Below are 18,000 nucleotides of genomic sequence, written 5' to 3' on the forward strand. Positions count from 1 at the left end.
TGTAACCATCATTATTTTTTCACCACAACCAGTCATCTGAGGTGTACATGACAGGAAGAGTGCAATTGATGAGCAGAGAGGCCATCTATGATTATAAGTAATTCACCCCACATGATGTTTCATCAGTGTTAAACATAGTTCTTAAGTGTCCCTGAATTTGCATCATCACCTTGATTTTATCTCATATTTGTGGTCTGGCCCTCATACAACAGGTATGTTTCTGGTAAATATTTGAGGATTGCAGTCACTACATAAAGACAGACAAGTTTTGTTCTTCATATCCTTTATAAAATTCATGCTAATGCAAAACATGCTATTTTGGAAACATTCTAAGTACAGTATATGAGCAGTATTGTTATTCTAGTTACTTTCCAAGTATGTAAGAGAAACATTTATAATCTCTTATTGATTTGGGGTCTTTTGCCACCCATTAGTTTTTTTCTTTGCTGCCAGTTCTTGAGATAAGAGGTTGAGAGGTATGCTGTGAATCACTGAGCTAGGGAGGCAGAAGTGATATCACACTATATAGTGTACGCGTGCATGTGTGTATGATGTCCAGTTTCCAATGCATTTACAAGTAACAAATTGGCTATAATCTGGTGATAATGGAGAGCACTGGTCTGTATGTAACTCGTTATCTTAAATGTAGATGCCAGTGTTCTCCGCCATTACCACATTCTAATGGGAAAAATCACATACAATAGCTGGTTTGTAACTAGCTGGGATACATTTAATAAAATATAGTATCAGAAATGGGGATACTAAGCAAGAAAATTAATAACCAAATTGTAAGGAAGCAAAAATGCCAATATACCAGGCTACTGATATGATGCTATGATCCTGTCATATGCCAAATACTTCTGTTAACTTACTTCAAAAAACTCACCAGCAGTAGTAGTTCCTGTCTGACTTTTTTGAAACAGTCACTAGAGCCACTGATGAGGGCAAAGCAGTCCATACAGCATACCTGGACTTGGCTAAGGCCTTCGACACAATACCCCACTCAGGCATCATAGATAAGCTTAACAGTTTAAAAGTAAACCCTTATGTCACTAGATGGGTTGCAAACTGGCTAAAGGACAGAACCCATAAAGTTAAAATCGCTGGAGCAATGTCAGACTCAAAGCCAGTCACAAGTGGTGTCCCAGAGGGATCTGTCCTGGGACCCCTCTTGTTCGGCATTTATTTCTCAGATGTTAAAGCAAACATGGGAGGGCTGTGGCTGACAAAGTTCGCAGATGACTGTAAACTAGGCGCCATAGTTGATACACCAGCAGACACACACATCCTACAAAAAGGCCTCACAGAAACGGACAACTGGTGCCCGAGTCACGGCCTTAAACTAAATGCCAAAAAATGTATAGTCATCCCCTTTGAGAAAAACAAAGTACCCACAAATTATCACATAAACAGCAACCCACTGAGTACGGAAAAAGTAATCAGAGATCTAGGGACCCAAGTCAACAGCGACCTCTCATTTGACACCCACGTTGCCAAAGTGGTTAGAAAAACATTCTACCTTGCACACCTCATCATGAAGGAATTCACATCCAGATTCAAGGATGTCATTGTACCCCTATATTCCTCCCTCATCAGACCCATGATTGAGTACAATGCCCCATTTGGTATGTACCTCACACGGCATTTGCAACAGCTGGAGAGACCACAAAAGTACCTCACTAAGAGGATCAAGGGTCTCCAACATATGTGTTATTCTGCCAGACTAAAGAAACTTCAGCTCTATTCAGTAGCATACCGCCTGCTCAGAGGTGATCTCTGCCTGACGTACAAGGCCATGTCCAATCAGGATCTGATGGACATGCTGCACCTCAAAAAATCCAAATCCATCAGGACCACGAGAACTAAAGACTTAAACCTCGGCACAAGTATGAATAGGACATGCTGGAGGGATAGATTCATAACCCAGAGGCTTCCCATGCTTTGGAACAAGATCCCAGTTCATATTAGGCAGAGCCCCTCACTGACTCTCTTCAAGAGAAATCTTGATGAGGGTATGGGAGATCGTATGTTTACCCCAGGGGTCTCATCTGTGTCATTGCTAGACAGGGGCACAGTAAACTAATTCTATTATATAAGGGGACCTTCATTGTGTCACTACTAGACAGAGGCACAGTATTCTAAATTTATTCTGTACATTTTTTGTACCATTTCATGGGGTGGCAAAAGCCACATCACTATGGCTAGGCTTACAAATGCCCCAGGGCAGATAGCCTAGTACTATATTATGAAACTATGAAACCTATGAAAAGGAAGCAGTATTCTCACAGTACATCCTAAAGAAAACTTGTCTCTGCCTCATATGTTCATAGGTTCATAGGTTTATACTAGGCTATCTGCCTTAAGGCATTTATAAGCCTAGCCCAAAGTTATGCGGCTTACGCCACCCCTTATGTTAGAAATAATGTGCCCATTAGTTTGTTGTGCCTCTGTCCAGCAGTGACACAGAGATGATTCCCGGGGTAAACCTACGATCTCCCATCCACCGGTCAAGATTTCTCTTGAACAGAGCCAGCGAGGTGCTCTGCCTCACATGGACTGGGATTTTATTCCACAGCATGGGGAGTCTCTGGGTGATAAATCTATCCCTCCAGCACATCCTATTTATATCCGTGCTAAGGTTTAAGTCACTTGCTCTAGTGGTTCTGGTGGATTTGGATTTTGAGGTGGAGCATGTCCATTAATTCGGGTTGGTCATGGCCTTGTATGTCAGGCACAGGTCACCTCTGAGCAGACGGTATGCAACTGAATAGAGTTGGAGTTTCTTCAGTCTGGCAGTATATGACAGGTTTTGGAGTCCCTTTATCCTTTTGGTGAGGAACTTTTGGGGTCTCTCCAATTGCTGCAGGTGTCGGGTGAGATACATCCCGAACGGGGCATTGTACTCGATCATTGGTCTGATAAGTGAAGAGTACAGGGGAACAATTACCTCACTTGATCTGGATGTGAATCCCTTCATGATCAGATGGGCAATGTAGAAGGTCTTTCGAACCACTTTAGCAATGTGAGTGTAAACAAGAGGCCACTGTCAACCTGGGTACCCAGGTCCCTGATAACCTCTTCTGTGCTTAGTGGGTTGCCATCTATATGGTAGCTTGGGGTTACCTTGTTTTTCCCGAAGGGTATGACTATACACTTTTTTGCGTTTAACTTCAGGCCATGGCTCTGGCACCAGCTATCAATTTCAGTGAGACCCCTCTGAAGGATGTCTGTGTCCGATGTACTATCCACTATGGCACCCAGTTTGCAGTCTTCCGCAAACTTTGTCAGCCATAGTCCTCCTATGTTTGCCTGTATTTCTGAGAAGTAGATGCCGAACAATAGGGGGCCAAGGACTGAGCCCTGTGGGAAACCACTTGTAACCGGCTTGGAGTCTGACATGGCTCCAGCAACTCTAACCCTGTGGGTTCTGTCCTTTAGCCAGTTTGCAACCCATCTTGTGACATATGGGTTTACATTTAAGCTGGTAAGTTTCTCTATGATACCCGAGTGGGGTATTGTGTCAAAGCTTTTGCAAGGTCAAGGTAGGCTGTATGGACTGCCTTTCCTCATCAATGGCCTTGGTAACTGTTTCAAAGAAGTCGACCAAGTTCAAAAGGCAAGATCTGCCCTTGACAAAGCCAAACTGGGTTGGGTCCAAGGTCTGCACGTCCCCTATGTCCTTGTTTATGAGTTCCATTATGATCCTCTCCATAGCTTTGCAGACCAGGCTTGTTAAGCTTATGGGGCGGTAATTACCAGGGTCCGTAGAGGCACCGCCTTTGTGGAGTGGGACCACAGTTGCCGTATGCCACTCCTTGGGCACATGTCCTGTGGTAAGGCTAAGATTAAACAGCTGCCTTATGTGCGGGTTTAGTTCTTCATTGAGTTCATGTAGCACACAGCCGGGGACACCATCCGGTCCCATTGATGCTGTGTTTTAGCTTTAGAGAGAGCAGCTTTCACCTGCGCATTTGAGATGTCTGGGAGGCTACACTCTGTTGGGATAGTTATCTCTCCTTTGGGGGGGGAGAGGGGGTGAAGTTTGTGCTGAACCTGTCTGCCAGTATGTTGGCAATGTCTGTGGGTTCAGTGATTTTTGTATCATTTTGGACTAATTCTGAGCATATCTGGGAATTTCCACCCAGGTTTCTGACATAGCTGAAGAAGGCCTTATGATTGTCTTTTGAATCTATGGCAATTTTTTTCTCAAAGTTGGCCTTGGATGATTTTATGAGGGATCGTAGTTTCTTGCTAGTACTGATCAAAGATGCCTTCCCTTTTTGGGATTTTGCTCTATCATGTAATAGCTTTCTCCTCTTATTGTAAAGTTTGTTTATGGCTGGGGTCCACCAGACTGGGCATTTGCCCTTGGTGGAAAGAGTCTTGGTTTTATTTGGGATTGCCTGATCCATGCAGTCCTGAAGGTGTTCATAGAAGGCATTTTAAGGGCTTCCAGAGATTGGGTTGTGGTTTCCATTGGCTCGGGGGCCTTGAAGGATACCACACCTGTCTTGAGTAGTGTGAAGTTTGCTTTAGAGAAGTTCTTCACTGTGGTCTTTTTTTGTTTGGGGTGGGGGCGGGATGTGGATTTCTAGAGAGATTAGTTTATGATCTGATCTCACCAAAGAGGGATATACTTCTGGTGTGGAGCATTTTGTCCCCATGTTTGTGATGATGAGATCTAGTATATTTTCTCCTCTTGTGGGGACGGTGACTAGTTGTTCCATGGCATTTGAATTTATGAACTCCAGGAACCTTTGGGCTAGAAAGTTGGGGCTTGAGTAATGTTCCCAGTCTATATTCGGGTAGTTGAAATCACCCAATATGATGGTGTTTGGTGATACATTTATACCCTCCAGTGTCTTCAGGAAGGCTGTGTGGGTTTCCTGAGTTTGAGAGGGTGGCCTGTAGCATGCTACAAATTGTAGAGCAGTTTTGCCTATGGTTAATTGCACCTGGATGGTTTCCGATGCTTCATGCGTAGCCACCAACCTGGAAGTGTGGGTATCCTTGATGAATATGGATACACCCCCTCCTTTTGTGGTATGGTTCGGTTTTTGGGGCCAGAACGCATGATATGATGTAAAACCTGATAGTGCTGGGGTGCTCTCAGGAGCCTTGAACCAGGTTTCAGTCACAGCACAGACATCAATGTTCTCCATACTGAGAAGGGCCTCGAGTGCGTGCATTTTGAGATTTAGACTTCTGGCATTGAGCAGCATTACCCTTAGTTTCTTCCCGTTTTTTGTTTTCTAGGGTGGTAGATTTAGAATTTGAGCCTTGCCTAAAAAAGGCACTATGGGGTGGCAAGAGCCTTAGCCAATATCCGGAATCCCAGGGGTGACAGGTGCAAGCCGTCCCTTGCGAAGCAGCGTGGCTTGTCAAGCATGTCATCCCAATCCGACAGACACTGGATCCTCTTTGAGTGACACCAGAAATTAAGCCAATTGTTAAAGCTGATCATCTTGTCACTATATTGTGGCATCATTCGTGGTGAAGGAAGGATACTGCTCAGGGTCAGGGTCATACCTGCCTGGGCTACATAATCAGAGAGCTCCTCTATGTCTCTTTTCATGTAGTCCAGGGAGGTACATCTCAGGTCGTTCACACCAGTATGGACAATGACTGTGTCATACTTGTACTTGCCGTGGAGTGACCTGAGTGCTTGTGTTATGTGGCGGATTCTAGCGCCCGATAGGCAGCTTACCGTGACCTTCTCCTTGTTCAGCCTGGTGAGTGGGACGTCAGTGTGTCTGACTATGGAGTCACCTATGACAAGTATGTTTGGTGTTGTATTTGGCCTTAAGGGCAGTGACTGCTTTGCACACTGATTTTGTTTTTTATGTGTTGTTTGTGTGGTGTCTTGAGTTTGCAGTTGCTTGAGTGTCTGCTTTGGAGGCCTTTGCTGTTTAGGTAAATTTTTACTCAGAGCCACCGAGTATGTCTTAGTGTATTTATGTGTTTGATTCAGTGGTGTGGTTGAGTTATGTGAGACTTGTATTGTGGTGTGTGTAGTTGTCTTCTTCTCCTGCCTGGTCTTGCCAGTCCTGAGTTGAGAAAGCTCAGCCTCCAGTTTGGCTAAATAGCTGCATCTCTCGCAAGTGTTAGTGTTATGTGGGAGGAGGAGAGGGTTGTCCGTGTACATGAAGCAATTGTAAGATTGCCTCAGAATTCCCAGATTCACCAACTGGGCAGGAGAGGACGCCAGCATCTGACCCTTCGACATGCTAGAAAGAATTATGAGTTGGTATGAGACAGAAAAGTAGAGGGCTTAGCAGGTAAGTGGGCACTCCTGGGGGGTTTTGCAAGTGATGGATTTGTATAATATAGGAGTGCTTGACCTGCAAAGAAAATGCTTATAAGACAAGGGATATGCTTTTAAGACAAGTGCTGAGCTTTTTGAGAAGAAAAACAATTAGGAACAAGTGCTGCGCTTTTAGTGAAGGTGTAAACTGTTTAGGTTCCTAACAGAGCAGTTCTAAGGGAAAAATTGAAGAACAGACTTTATGGAGCCAGAAAAAGTTTAACCTTGTTAAACCAGCGCTGCCCGAAGCTGTCTAGTGGCAACTCCACGCTAAATCGCGCTAAAGCACGTTAAGGCGTGCTTGATAGCAGGGGCTGGAAAGAAGCAGGAATATACCCAAAATGGACAATAAAACTACAGTTTCAAGTCAGTAACCACTCCTACGGGGGGCAGGGAAGGCTGCTCAATGTTATTCACTGCCACTGATCAACAGAGAGACTTTCCTTTAGCCCAAGCAAAAATGGCCTCACAGAAACTTACAAACAGTTCAGGAAACAGCAAGCCTGTAACTGAACTTTTTTAAATCTCAGAAAAGTGGGAAAAAAGCAAGATTTTTTTTTTTGTTTTTGTTTTTTCAGAGATAGCAGAGGTTCACAGGTAATATCAAGGTAATATCAATATATGTGTTTCTCAGGATCCCTGTGTTCAAGAAATTTTGCTCTGTTTGTTACTGCTGTTTTTGTTTCCAATTGAACGTATGCATTCACTGTTAAGCAAAGGGTCCATCAACACTATACTTTTCTTCATAGATATTTACTAGGCTTGCAATCTATAGGAGCATTGAGGAGCCTTAGCCAAATTCTCAGTTGCCCCAAAGCACTGTCTGGTTAAGTGACTAGTTCAAAGTCAGACTGTAGGCAATTAACAGCTAAAGGAATTAAACCCTGTACCAAACAAAACTACAGCTCATAGCCAAAACCATCTGTACCAGCTGCCAAAATATCAGTAAATGCTTCTGACTAATGACTGATTCAGATATCAGGTGTAATTACATTTGAGGGTGATTGTGTTGGCTTTCTCATGAGAAATATTTAACACTAATTTACCCACTTTCAGCAGAATATCGAAGAGCAAGTATACCACAGAAAAAGCCCCAGACTGCCACCATTTTGAGTTTCTCTTTTTTATTGATAAGTAGATGTTTGCGGGACATCATTTCTGATTTTTCTGCTGTACATTGTGGTTGTTTTGTGATATTTGTTTCCATTTTGTTGCAGTTATTATTATTATTATTATTATTATTATTATTAAGTACTTTTCTGTACTATTATTAGCTCATTGACTGAACTGAATATAAAGAACAGTCTACTACAATATGACCATCCTTCAGCACTTGTTCACTTCACTACCCTTACGTATCACTTTCAGAAAGTACAGATTGTTACACTGACAGTGTGCAACTATCCAGTGCTCTCTGTTTATTGCCCACTTTTCATCACAAGCATCAGTATTACATCTGATGGGAGACTACCTTCTGTGGTCTGACAGGACAGGATGTACATAAAGGTAACTGATAATTGATTAACACGGTGGCACAGTAGGTAGCAAATCTATCTCAAAGCAATGGATCTGGATGGGGTTTTGTCTTTGTTTCTGTGTATGTTTAACCCTCCTAAACTATGATGTATATCAATTAGCATTGCTTCAGTTTGCTTGTCATTAAGTCTGCAGTTTGTGAGTGCATGTGTGTGCTTCTTGTGATATTCCTGTCTTATCAAGGGAAGGGGCAGTGTGTGTGTGTGTGTGTGTGTGTGTGTGTGTGTGTGTGTGTGTGTGTGTGTGTGTGTGTGTGTGTGTGTGTGTGTGTGTATAAAAATAATATCACCATGTTTTTCCTCTGGACATGTGATATTGATAGACACATTCAAAAATTTCTGGGTAGCTGTAAAAAATAAATAAATAAACAGTTAGCAAGTCCTCATCTTTCAAAGATAAAGCATAAAATGCATCAGAAAACAACAAGACCATCAGAGTTTCTGGAGTTGTAGTGGCCCCTCATACGCCAGCCTCTATAAGTGGATTTTAATACATTTTAGACAATGGGCAAACTATACATCAGTACCCTGTTTGGAGAACAAACGTTCTCCAGCAGGATATTAATGTACAAGTAGTGCCTGGTGAAAAACATGTCTGCAGCTTCACGGCAGCATATCAGGCCGCTGTGGAGCTTGGCCTGAGAAAATGGAACGACTGCCATTATTTTATACTTGCTGAGCAGCATTTTTGCTGTTTAGCAAGTGTAAAATATAAAAAAAAGAAGACAAAAACAAAAAAAGTATGTGTTGCATGTGTGTGTGTGTGTGTGTGTGTGTGTGTGTGTGTGTGTGTGTGTGTGTTTCTCCGCGTGTGATTGTATGCGTGCATGTCAGTGAAAGTGAGAGTAAGCGACCCATTATTCTACACTCTCTAAGCAGCACTTTTGCTGTTTATTACGTGTAAAACAAAAATGGAAAAAAAATAAAATAAAGCGTGTGTGTGAGAGTGCACGCATGTATGTGAGTAAGAGAGAGAGTGAGAGTGATGTGTGAGTGAATGTGTGTATGAAAGCAGAGGAAAGTGTGTGTGTATATGTATGTGCGAAAGCAGAAGAGACTGTGTATGTATGTAAAATCGCTGTGTTTTACTTATTATTTTTTTATAATGTTTGATGTAAAATGCTTCCTCCACCACCATTAACATATACTACAGCAAGTCTGAAACATTAGGTGGAGAAACTATTTTATATTAATCATATATAAAAAAAATAATATAGTACTTAAAAAAATAAATAAGTAAAACGCAACAATTTTACAGAGACCCCATCATCTAAGTGTAATAATGCCCTCCAGAGTATGTGTTAATGTGTAATTAATGCCCTTCCAGGGTTGTAAAGGCCTTCCTCCTGCGGTGTTGGGGCTCATAACACTCCTGAGCTGGTGTTAATTACACATTAACGCACCCTGTCAAGCATTATTGCTTGATTAATATTGTCCTCCATCCTGAAAACCACCTAGTCTAAAACAGGCCAAAGAACATAATAAGGTTGTTGTAGCTTTCGTTTTCCATTCCTCATAAACCATAAGGACATTTATGTGGGACTAGCAGCAGTGTTCTATTTAAAAGCAAGATATTGGACTACATTACTGTGATAATTATGTTTTTGGGTTTCATTATAAACAGATGTGTACACAGGTAGTTATATTTTGGAGGGATAGGGGTAAGGAGACATGCTGTCAATGTACATGTGACAGCTGCAGGATAAAATATGCTATTGTGTTCTGTCACTTGTTTCAGTTTCATCCCATTCTGATGTCAGAGTAGCACATATAACGTGGTTGTCTTTTGGGAAAGAACAAAGAGATATGTTGTATATATGTTTGACAGCAGCCACTTGAAGTATATGACTGTAGCCATTTGTGCCTCAACTTTTAGCCCAACCTAACACCAGAGGGATTCATGGAAGGTGGCTTGTTCTTTCTTGGGGGGTGGAGGTGGAATATAAGAGGCAGGTACTGTTCTCATATATTTGTGTATCCTTACATGTATTTGTCTTCTTTGTTTATTGTAAACTGCTATTTTGTCAAACACAAATTAATTTTTCTTTGAAAGAGAAAAAAAGTAAGACTAAATTTCTTTCTTTACTCGTGTTTTTTTATTCACGTTATCTTTGGATTCAATTGTTGTAAAAACAAAAAGCCCTACAATGAACCTCAGAGCATCTATAGCCTCAAAGTTTGAGTGCTTAACATCTCCTAGTCCCCCAGACTTATTTTAGCTATTTATTCTACAATTACAACACACTTTTTCAAGTTACATTGTGTTGAAACTATGCAGAAAAGATAAGACTGAATTTCTGTCCTTATTAATAATTCTCCTTCATTCCATCATTAGATGAAAAGGTTGTTAAAAACTCTAAAAGGAACCTCAGACCATCTAGAAAACCTATAGCGTCTGGAGTCCTAGCAGCCCTGTGTGGATCTTGCTCAGTTGCCCCGTATAGCCTTCCTCACAAGTTTGCCTCCATGCTTGACTGCATATAAAATTATACATACTAAGTACAGCACTGTCCAAGGAATTCACTATTAGGACATCAGCAGGGACAACCTCAAAGGCAGCTATCTGCTTGCTCCCTTGACCCTCATCCCTGTCCAGATAAACTCTTTCCAAGTGTACCTGAAAAGGTCTCCCACCCAAAGCCTAAACTGAATTGACTAGCACAGGAAGCATTGTTCCTTTTTGAAAACATGACTGACTTAAATATGGTTGTGTGTGTGTGGGTGTATATGTAAAACCATAATGTAATCAAAGCCTGCATGCAATGCTTATGGTTTTATCTATAAATCTACATAATCAATGGTATAACTTGCATGAATAGTACACATTAACTCTGTTTTGTCAAAATGCTTCTGTAATTGCGCACAAAAAATACACTGTCCCTTTAATTACTGAGAAAACAGAGAACACTGTGTACGATTTGTTTTTAATTCTACTCTCTATGTCTTCACTTTTGTTAATCATGAAGGTATTTTAGTTTACTACAATGTTTTTGCTGTATTTTGTTCCTATGTTTCATAGATTCATAGGAGATTACTAGGCTAATTAATTAAGAGCTCTTACAAACCTAGCCAATATGACCCGCTTTTACCCAATATATGGCCCTTAGGGCAACAGGGTCGCATGAATTTTTGCTTGTGCATTGAGTATCTTATATATTACCACTGTCAATAAAGGACACAGGTGCTACTCCAGGTGTGAATTTTGATTCCCCATCCATTGATCAAAGCTGCATCTAAGATTGCCAGAGAAGACCTCTGCTTAATGTGAATATGAAGCCTGTTTCAAATTTAACAGGAAGTCTATTCACAGATTCCAACCTACTTTCTCATCTTTGATAACTGTTTCTGTGTACAACATAGTGTTACCTTCTTGTTGGTTTTTGTTACCCTGTTGTTGATCTTTTTAACAACTCTTCTTGGTTTGTACAGTTTTGTTATGCATATAAAATTTCTGCTTGAAAATTGTTAATTTTAAGAAAATTATAATATATATTAGACATCACTTGATGTATGTCCCTGTTCGTAGAAATCTTCAGCTCATGAGATTTGAGGTAGTAATGTTCCTATTTGTGCAGTCAATCTTCTATTGACAAAGAAAGCTTTATTTCATATTCAGCATCTTCAAAAAAATTTCAGCTGACTCATTAGAAAACTATAATGAATAAAGTGGAAGTTCCACTTATTAAATTACTAACAACTTTCTTCCGTACAAAAAAAAACTGTCTGAAGAGCTTATCAGTAGAGTTGTTACATATCACCTTTCATTAATGGACTTCTTTATTTCTTTACTCAAGCAGACAAGGTTGCATTGCAGATTTGATCCACTGTCTTTTACCTTACAGGTACCCCTTCTTGTGTAAATATTAATTATTTTTGTTGTGTTTGCACAGTTTAATTAGGTATTTTGCTTAATCATACATTTATTTTGTTTGTTTGCTTATTTATTTTTACTACTGTTATATATAGGCAGATTGCATTATCTTTTAAAGTTCCATTCGTGCACTTTGTTGCACTACATGCCATTTAATGGGGCAGTTTTTTGGTTAGTGTTATTTTTCCAGAATGTTTTTTTTTTCTCATTTCATCTGCATTAAAAACTACTGAACTGGATAGATAGATAGACAGATAGATAGATAGATAGATAGATAGATAGATAGATAGATAGATAGATAGATAGATAGATAGATAGACAGACAGACAGACAGACAGATAGATAGATAGATAGATAGATAGATAGATAGATAGATAGATAGATAGATAGATAGATAGATAGATAGATAAATAATGGGTGCCAGCCCACCTCCTGTCACCTTTTGTTGTTGTTTGTTGAAAAAGTGAAAAAACATTTCTGTTCATAGAAAGTGAACTGATTGGGAAACACCAGAATTTCTGTTTTTGTAAGACTGTGGATCACTGTGATGTGACAGTAGTTAGTATATATATATATATATATATATATATATATATATATATATATATATATATATATATATATATATTTGTGTGAGTGTGGGTGTGTGTGTGTGTGTGTGTGTTTTGATTTATTTGCATATTTTTAGTTTTGCGTTTTTAAGTTCAGGTTTGAAAAGCCTGTTCAGTTCATTGAAAGGGAACTAAGTGAAATTCCAGGCTTTTATGTGTGTGGGATCAGGGAACAGTGGGAATGGGGGAACTTGCCCTTTCCCCAGTGTGGTGAGATCTTAAGAGTTGGTGTATATAAGTAGCAGGGGGTGTGGGGTGCATGTGAGTTTGCCACATCCGTAAGATGTGTTTTAAATATATTTTTTGAGTTTTGAATAACTGAATTTTGATCATTTGCAGATCAGTGTTTTGAAGTTTCAGACATTTTGCTGTTTGACGAAAATCAGTAATCCCAATATATAAATTTATTATTATTTGTTTTCTTTTTGTTTAATTTTATAAATCAGATAAACAGGTGAAAACAATGGACATAAGTATCCCTTTTCAGGGGCGACCCAACACGTCTATCTGTTTAAGTGACTTACAAAGAAACACACAGTAGGCAAACAGAGATGGAAAGAATTAAATCCTGCCCCCTCAGCTATAAGATGTGAGCTTCTAAAGAGCTGTATCTTATAGCTAGTGGTACAAGGTTCAGTTCTTCCCATCGTTATTTGCCTGTTGTGTGACTCCTAGCAAGTCAGTTAATCAGACAATGTTTCCTGGTCAAGTCTGAAAAGGGGCACATGAGTCCAGTGGGCTTACTCAGTTACAAAATGTGTGAAATAAATAAAAAAATATGTTTGTATTACACTTTGCAGTATCACCTGTGGAACAGTGTTTGTTCATCACCCTGGTTTATATTGCTTCATTTCTAGTCAATTTACTTATGCAAGAGAATTGCATTAATAGTCAGCATTAAAGGTCCTAAAAGTACACACAATTTGTAACAAAGCCACTCTATTAAGGCAAGCATTCTAAATACGCTGATAACCAAAAGTAGTGCTTAAAAACAGGAAAAGATAATGGAATTATAATAAATTGAATTCAATTTGTATGTTTCATGGAATAAACTTACCTATAAAATGTCAGCATTTGTATAGAACTTTACCTGAGCATATTTCTCATTCCAGATAATATCGTTTACATTAAGCATGACTGCCTGAGAAGCACTTTGGTCAACTCTGCCAACTTTAACTAAGTTAAAGGTTCCACCTGGAAATACCTGAATATTGATTATGTCATATTTAACAGCTGTATCACCATTGGCATCAAAATATATCTCTTCACCAATCTTAGTATAAAAGTGCACATTTTTCACATAATGGAGCACCTAGTTATATGAAAGAAATAAGGTAAGTTCATCACTTATGCATATTTTCAATTAACATATTTTAATTATTTTTATCTCTTTTTGCTTAGTTTTTGTAGAAGCTGAAAGTTGGGTAAATAGGGACGGCTAACACTAATCAGTGACCAGTGTAGCCCATGAATAAAACAATAAACATGTTAACAGTACATCAACATATAGCTAAGCATTCATATATATCTCAGCAACATTTGGCTTCCTCAGCATCTTAATGTTTGAGGATTTGAAGTGGAGTTCATCTTTTGTATAGAAATATTTGAAAATGTATCTGTCAGAGCAAAATAATTATATACTTGTTACCATTCCTTTAGAAAATGTGTTCAAACTACAGCAATACGTTGTAATTGTATGTCATAAAAATAATAAAGTATTCTAAGCATTCTTTTTTGGAATCATGAAGTTATATTTGCATTATTCGTATTTGTCATAGTCTTCAAAGTATGAAAATGAGTTTACTCAGTATAAATATACCGAACATCCATGGGTATTTCAAACTACAGCACAATGAAGTAATAAAGATAAAATGTATAAAACTTAAATCATTCCAGCATATAGCAAAAGGAGAACACTTACAGGCACATAAGACCAACAACACCTAACATGCACACCTAGCCCTATCCCACAAACACTCATCTCGCACACATGTACCAACTTCTATAACAGTCTTGCACATGTTCGCAACCACCACTTTTTCATTCAAACAGTAATTTTCCTGCATATTTCATCTTACTTACATTTTATAAAACTGAGTTCATTCACATGTGAGTCACACCAATGAGTATTCACTCATTTGTGCTTTCCTTCTTTTTTACGCACACATTGTTTTAACTAAAAGGAGTATTCAATCTTTTGAATTACAACTATATATATATATATATATATATATATATATATATATATATACATATATGTGTGTGTGTGTGTGTGTGTGTGTGTGTGTGTGTGTGTGTGTGTGTATGTATATAAAGAGAGACAGAGAGACAGATATATGATAGTCATATACTTGTATTATCGAGAGCAACAGAATCAAGAAAAAAATAAAATGAAAAAAAATTCTGTGGGGGGTGGCAAGCCCCACTGCACCCCCAATACCCCTACTAATTATATACACCAATTCCAAGACTGCTCTACAGTGGGAAAAGTACAAACACTCCAATCCTCATTGTTCACAATCTCATACCGATAAAGAAGCCAGTGATGTTCAATCAGCTGATTTCTGATCAGCTGGGAAGATTTCCTTTGAGATGAGCACACAGTTCAGTCTTCTCAGTGACACCTGTGACACCCCTACACTGGCCCATTAATCAAGGAGCCTCAATCCTCACCACTAGCACCAGTGAGGGATGTACACATTAAAGTACAATTTCCCTTAGGAGCACACAGAGAACACAATTAGTCTGGGGCTGGTTTCTCCCTCTTTCTCCAGATCCCCAATAAGACTCCCCACTGTCACACCTATAGGGTTAAGATCTCAGCCGAGTGGCCAAGCTAAGATCTGCAGCACTCTCTCTGTCCAACCAGTGCTTTATGTCCCTGGCCAAGTAGCTGACACACACTTTGAGATTTGATAGATATACAAACACACACACACCTAGAAAAGGCTGGCACAGGTTTACTAGCTATGTCTGCTTTTGCCCAGACTATAAGGTAGTACCAGCTGTCATCAGCCATCCTTATTTATCAGCTGCTATAAGGCCATTACCAAAGGGTGTCCAATCCCACTGTGTAATGTTACTATTATCCAAATGGTAAGTATGACCAAGGCTTTCAAGACTATTTAGGAGTGTCCTGTACAGTGTCACCAAAAACATATGCAAGTACTCTAAGAGCTTAAATCTCTCTAAACAAACCAGTCACAATTAAAAGGTTTAAATATATTTAATAATAAATAAAAAACCAAGACAATACTCAGACAACACAGTAACTATAGAGTTCAGAATCACAAGAAATATTTTAAAACAACATTCTAGGACAGTCTCAAATAAATACAGAAGACATCTAAACTAATATTTACTATATTCATATCTATATCTAAGAGATACTTTGCCCTAAATAACTTACTTACTTACAGAGCAAGGCAAGTGCAGATGAGAAGTGGTGAATGGATGTTTCTAGATCCAAGACAAGATACAAAATGCAAAGTTTTTCTTTGAGAGAGTTCTTAAATTAATAATGAACATTGCTGCTGAATTAGCTCAGATGACATCACTCTTTGTCACCTGCCTTCAGTTCCCAGGCTATCAGAAACTTAGCAAAATTTAACATTTCTATGTGAAAAATACATATCTCTCAGATGTTTGCTCAGAACTGGAAGTTGTAAAACAATTAAACACTTTTACATTTGAAACCTAGCAATTATTTCTGTTTCAAGAAAATAGAACGAACTTCTAGTTCTAGACATCCTGTCTTCTTGCTGTATTAACTAACTTTATAGCAATCCATAAAGCACTCTTTATTTCAATGTATTTTCTTGAAGTTTTGAAAGTTAACTCTGTAGGTTCCAGCTTCTACTATTATTGCATACATTTGCACAGATATATAATTTATATACATTTCTGTTCCTTTCTAGTAGGGTACACTGTGGTTACATTTTTGAAGCTCAGTACATAACATATAGTTCAACACATACTTCTGCACCAGTAGTTTAATATCACATAACATATAATTCTCTTACATTTGTAAGACAAGCTCATGTATCATATTAATATTCACAAATGACATATGATTATTTAAAAAATTCCAGATTGGCAGTGTCACAACACCCATACATTTCCCTAATTTTCTATTAAATAAAGTATTTTTATTCCATTACTAAAGCCCATGGCTGGTGTTTAATTTATTAGTTTATAATTCAACATCACAGCACTATCAAAAACATCACTGTTGACATCTATAGAGACTATATAGCTATAAGCCAGCATAAGTTAAAAAATTGATTAGCAAATTTTACTTTTTAAGTAACTGAGACCACGGTTCCACACTGATCTGTCTGGTGTCACCATATATCTTGAATGCAGGAAAAGGATATCATTAGCCCACCATCAAAAGCAATGTAAATTGGAATTTACTTATTTTTTTTTCTTGCATATTTTTCATGTATCCATATATTATATTTTTATTGTAATGAAAATCTCTATAATCAATGTAGATTTGTAGTTTGACTATTGTGCTTCTGTTGCTTTTCTCCCTGCACCTCCTCTGAAAATGACTTTCTGGGTAAACAAATGGCAAATAAATAAATAAAAAAAATAAGGAACTAATAAATCACATTTTAATTCTGCATTTTATAAGAGAGAGAGAGAGAGACAGACAGAATGTTCCCACTGAAGGCATTGGAAGTAGCAGATAGACTCAGTTTGGAGTCCTACTACCTGTCATCTGTAAGTGCAGAGCAAGGATCATTTACTGGAGTGAGAGTTTACACAACTCAGCATGAGAGTGTGGAGGGAAGTCTGTCATTTGTTTTAGAACTACAAAAGAATCCATTTACAAAAGCCTGCTATTTACTTATTTTCTTTTGCTGGAAGTAGATAACTATTTATACCATAGAACAAGCTCTGATAGACACATAAATGAGGCTCTGTCAGGGAAACATAGAAGTAGCTCTGTTACAGAAGGTGTGTTTATATAACAGTGCTTCATGGTCCTGACATTTTATCTTATTGACATGAGAAAACACACATTCTTTTTGTCTAGCATGGCTCATATAAAGATGACTTGAAATGTATTCTGGGAAAAAGGAATGAAAGCAGAAAACAAGATAACTTTACCAAGGTAGGCCATATCATCTGCCATTTTGAGAAAAACACATTAACATTGTAAAAGAAGCATGTTGGAATACTTCTGAGGCATTAAAATAACTCAGAAAACAAAGACACAATAAAGAAAGGAACTAGGATTTATTGCAGTGCCCAAGCAATTCCAAAAGGAAAGACACACCTTACCTCCTCCAGTGAACTCAACCAGGAACTGGCAGCTGTAATGTTAAATGCTGACGATATATAAGCAAAGAAAAAAGCTGACCAAACTGTATGACACTTCTTTGACCATAGATTTTTTTTTTACTTTATGAATAAACTTTGCTCAATTTATGGAATGCAATACAAATGTTTTCTGAGTTCTAAGGTGGAATTTTCCTTTAATCCAAGTGCTCTCCCTGTAGTTTTATACTTTTTTACCACTATATTACATTTTACTAGTTTCAGATAAATTCACTTATATTACACATTGTATAGTCATCTGGTTGTCTGTGTGATTAATAAATTATCCATTTGTTACATTTAATGTTCTCGTTTGTTAATTCCTTAGATTGCATCTATGTTTTTTTAACA

General features: G+C 38.4%; 1 protein-coding gene across 1 annotated transcript in view; it reads right to left on the reverse strand.

Annotated features, from left to right (window-relative positions):
* Nucleotides 1-18,000, reverse strand: part of LOC122795071 (vomeronasal type-2 receptor 26-like) — a 196,311-nt gene that overhangs the window by 144,790 nt on the left and 33,521 nt on the right. Inside the window, exon 2 of the mRNA XM_044063646.1 lies at nt 13,412-13,633. Coding sequence (XP_043919581.1) covers nt 13,412-13,633 — 222 coding nt within the window. The remainder of the gene's footprint in view (nt 1-13,411; nt 13,634-18,000) is intronic.

The sequence above is a fragment of the Protopterus annectens genome, chromosome 2.part1 (assembly GCF_019279795.1).
Source record: "Protopterus annectens isolate FY-2018-M chromosome 2.part1, PAN1.0, whole genome shotgun sequence".
Classification (NCBI taxonomy): domain Eukaryota; kingdom Metazoa; phylum Chordata; order Ceratodontiformes; family Protopteridae; genus Protopterus; species Protopterus annectens.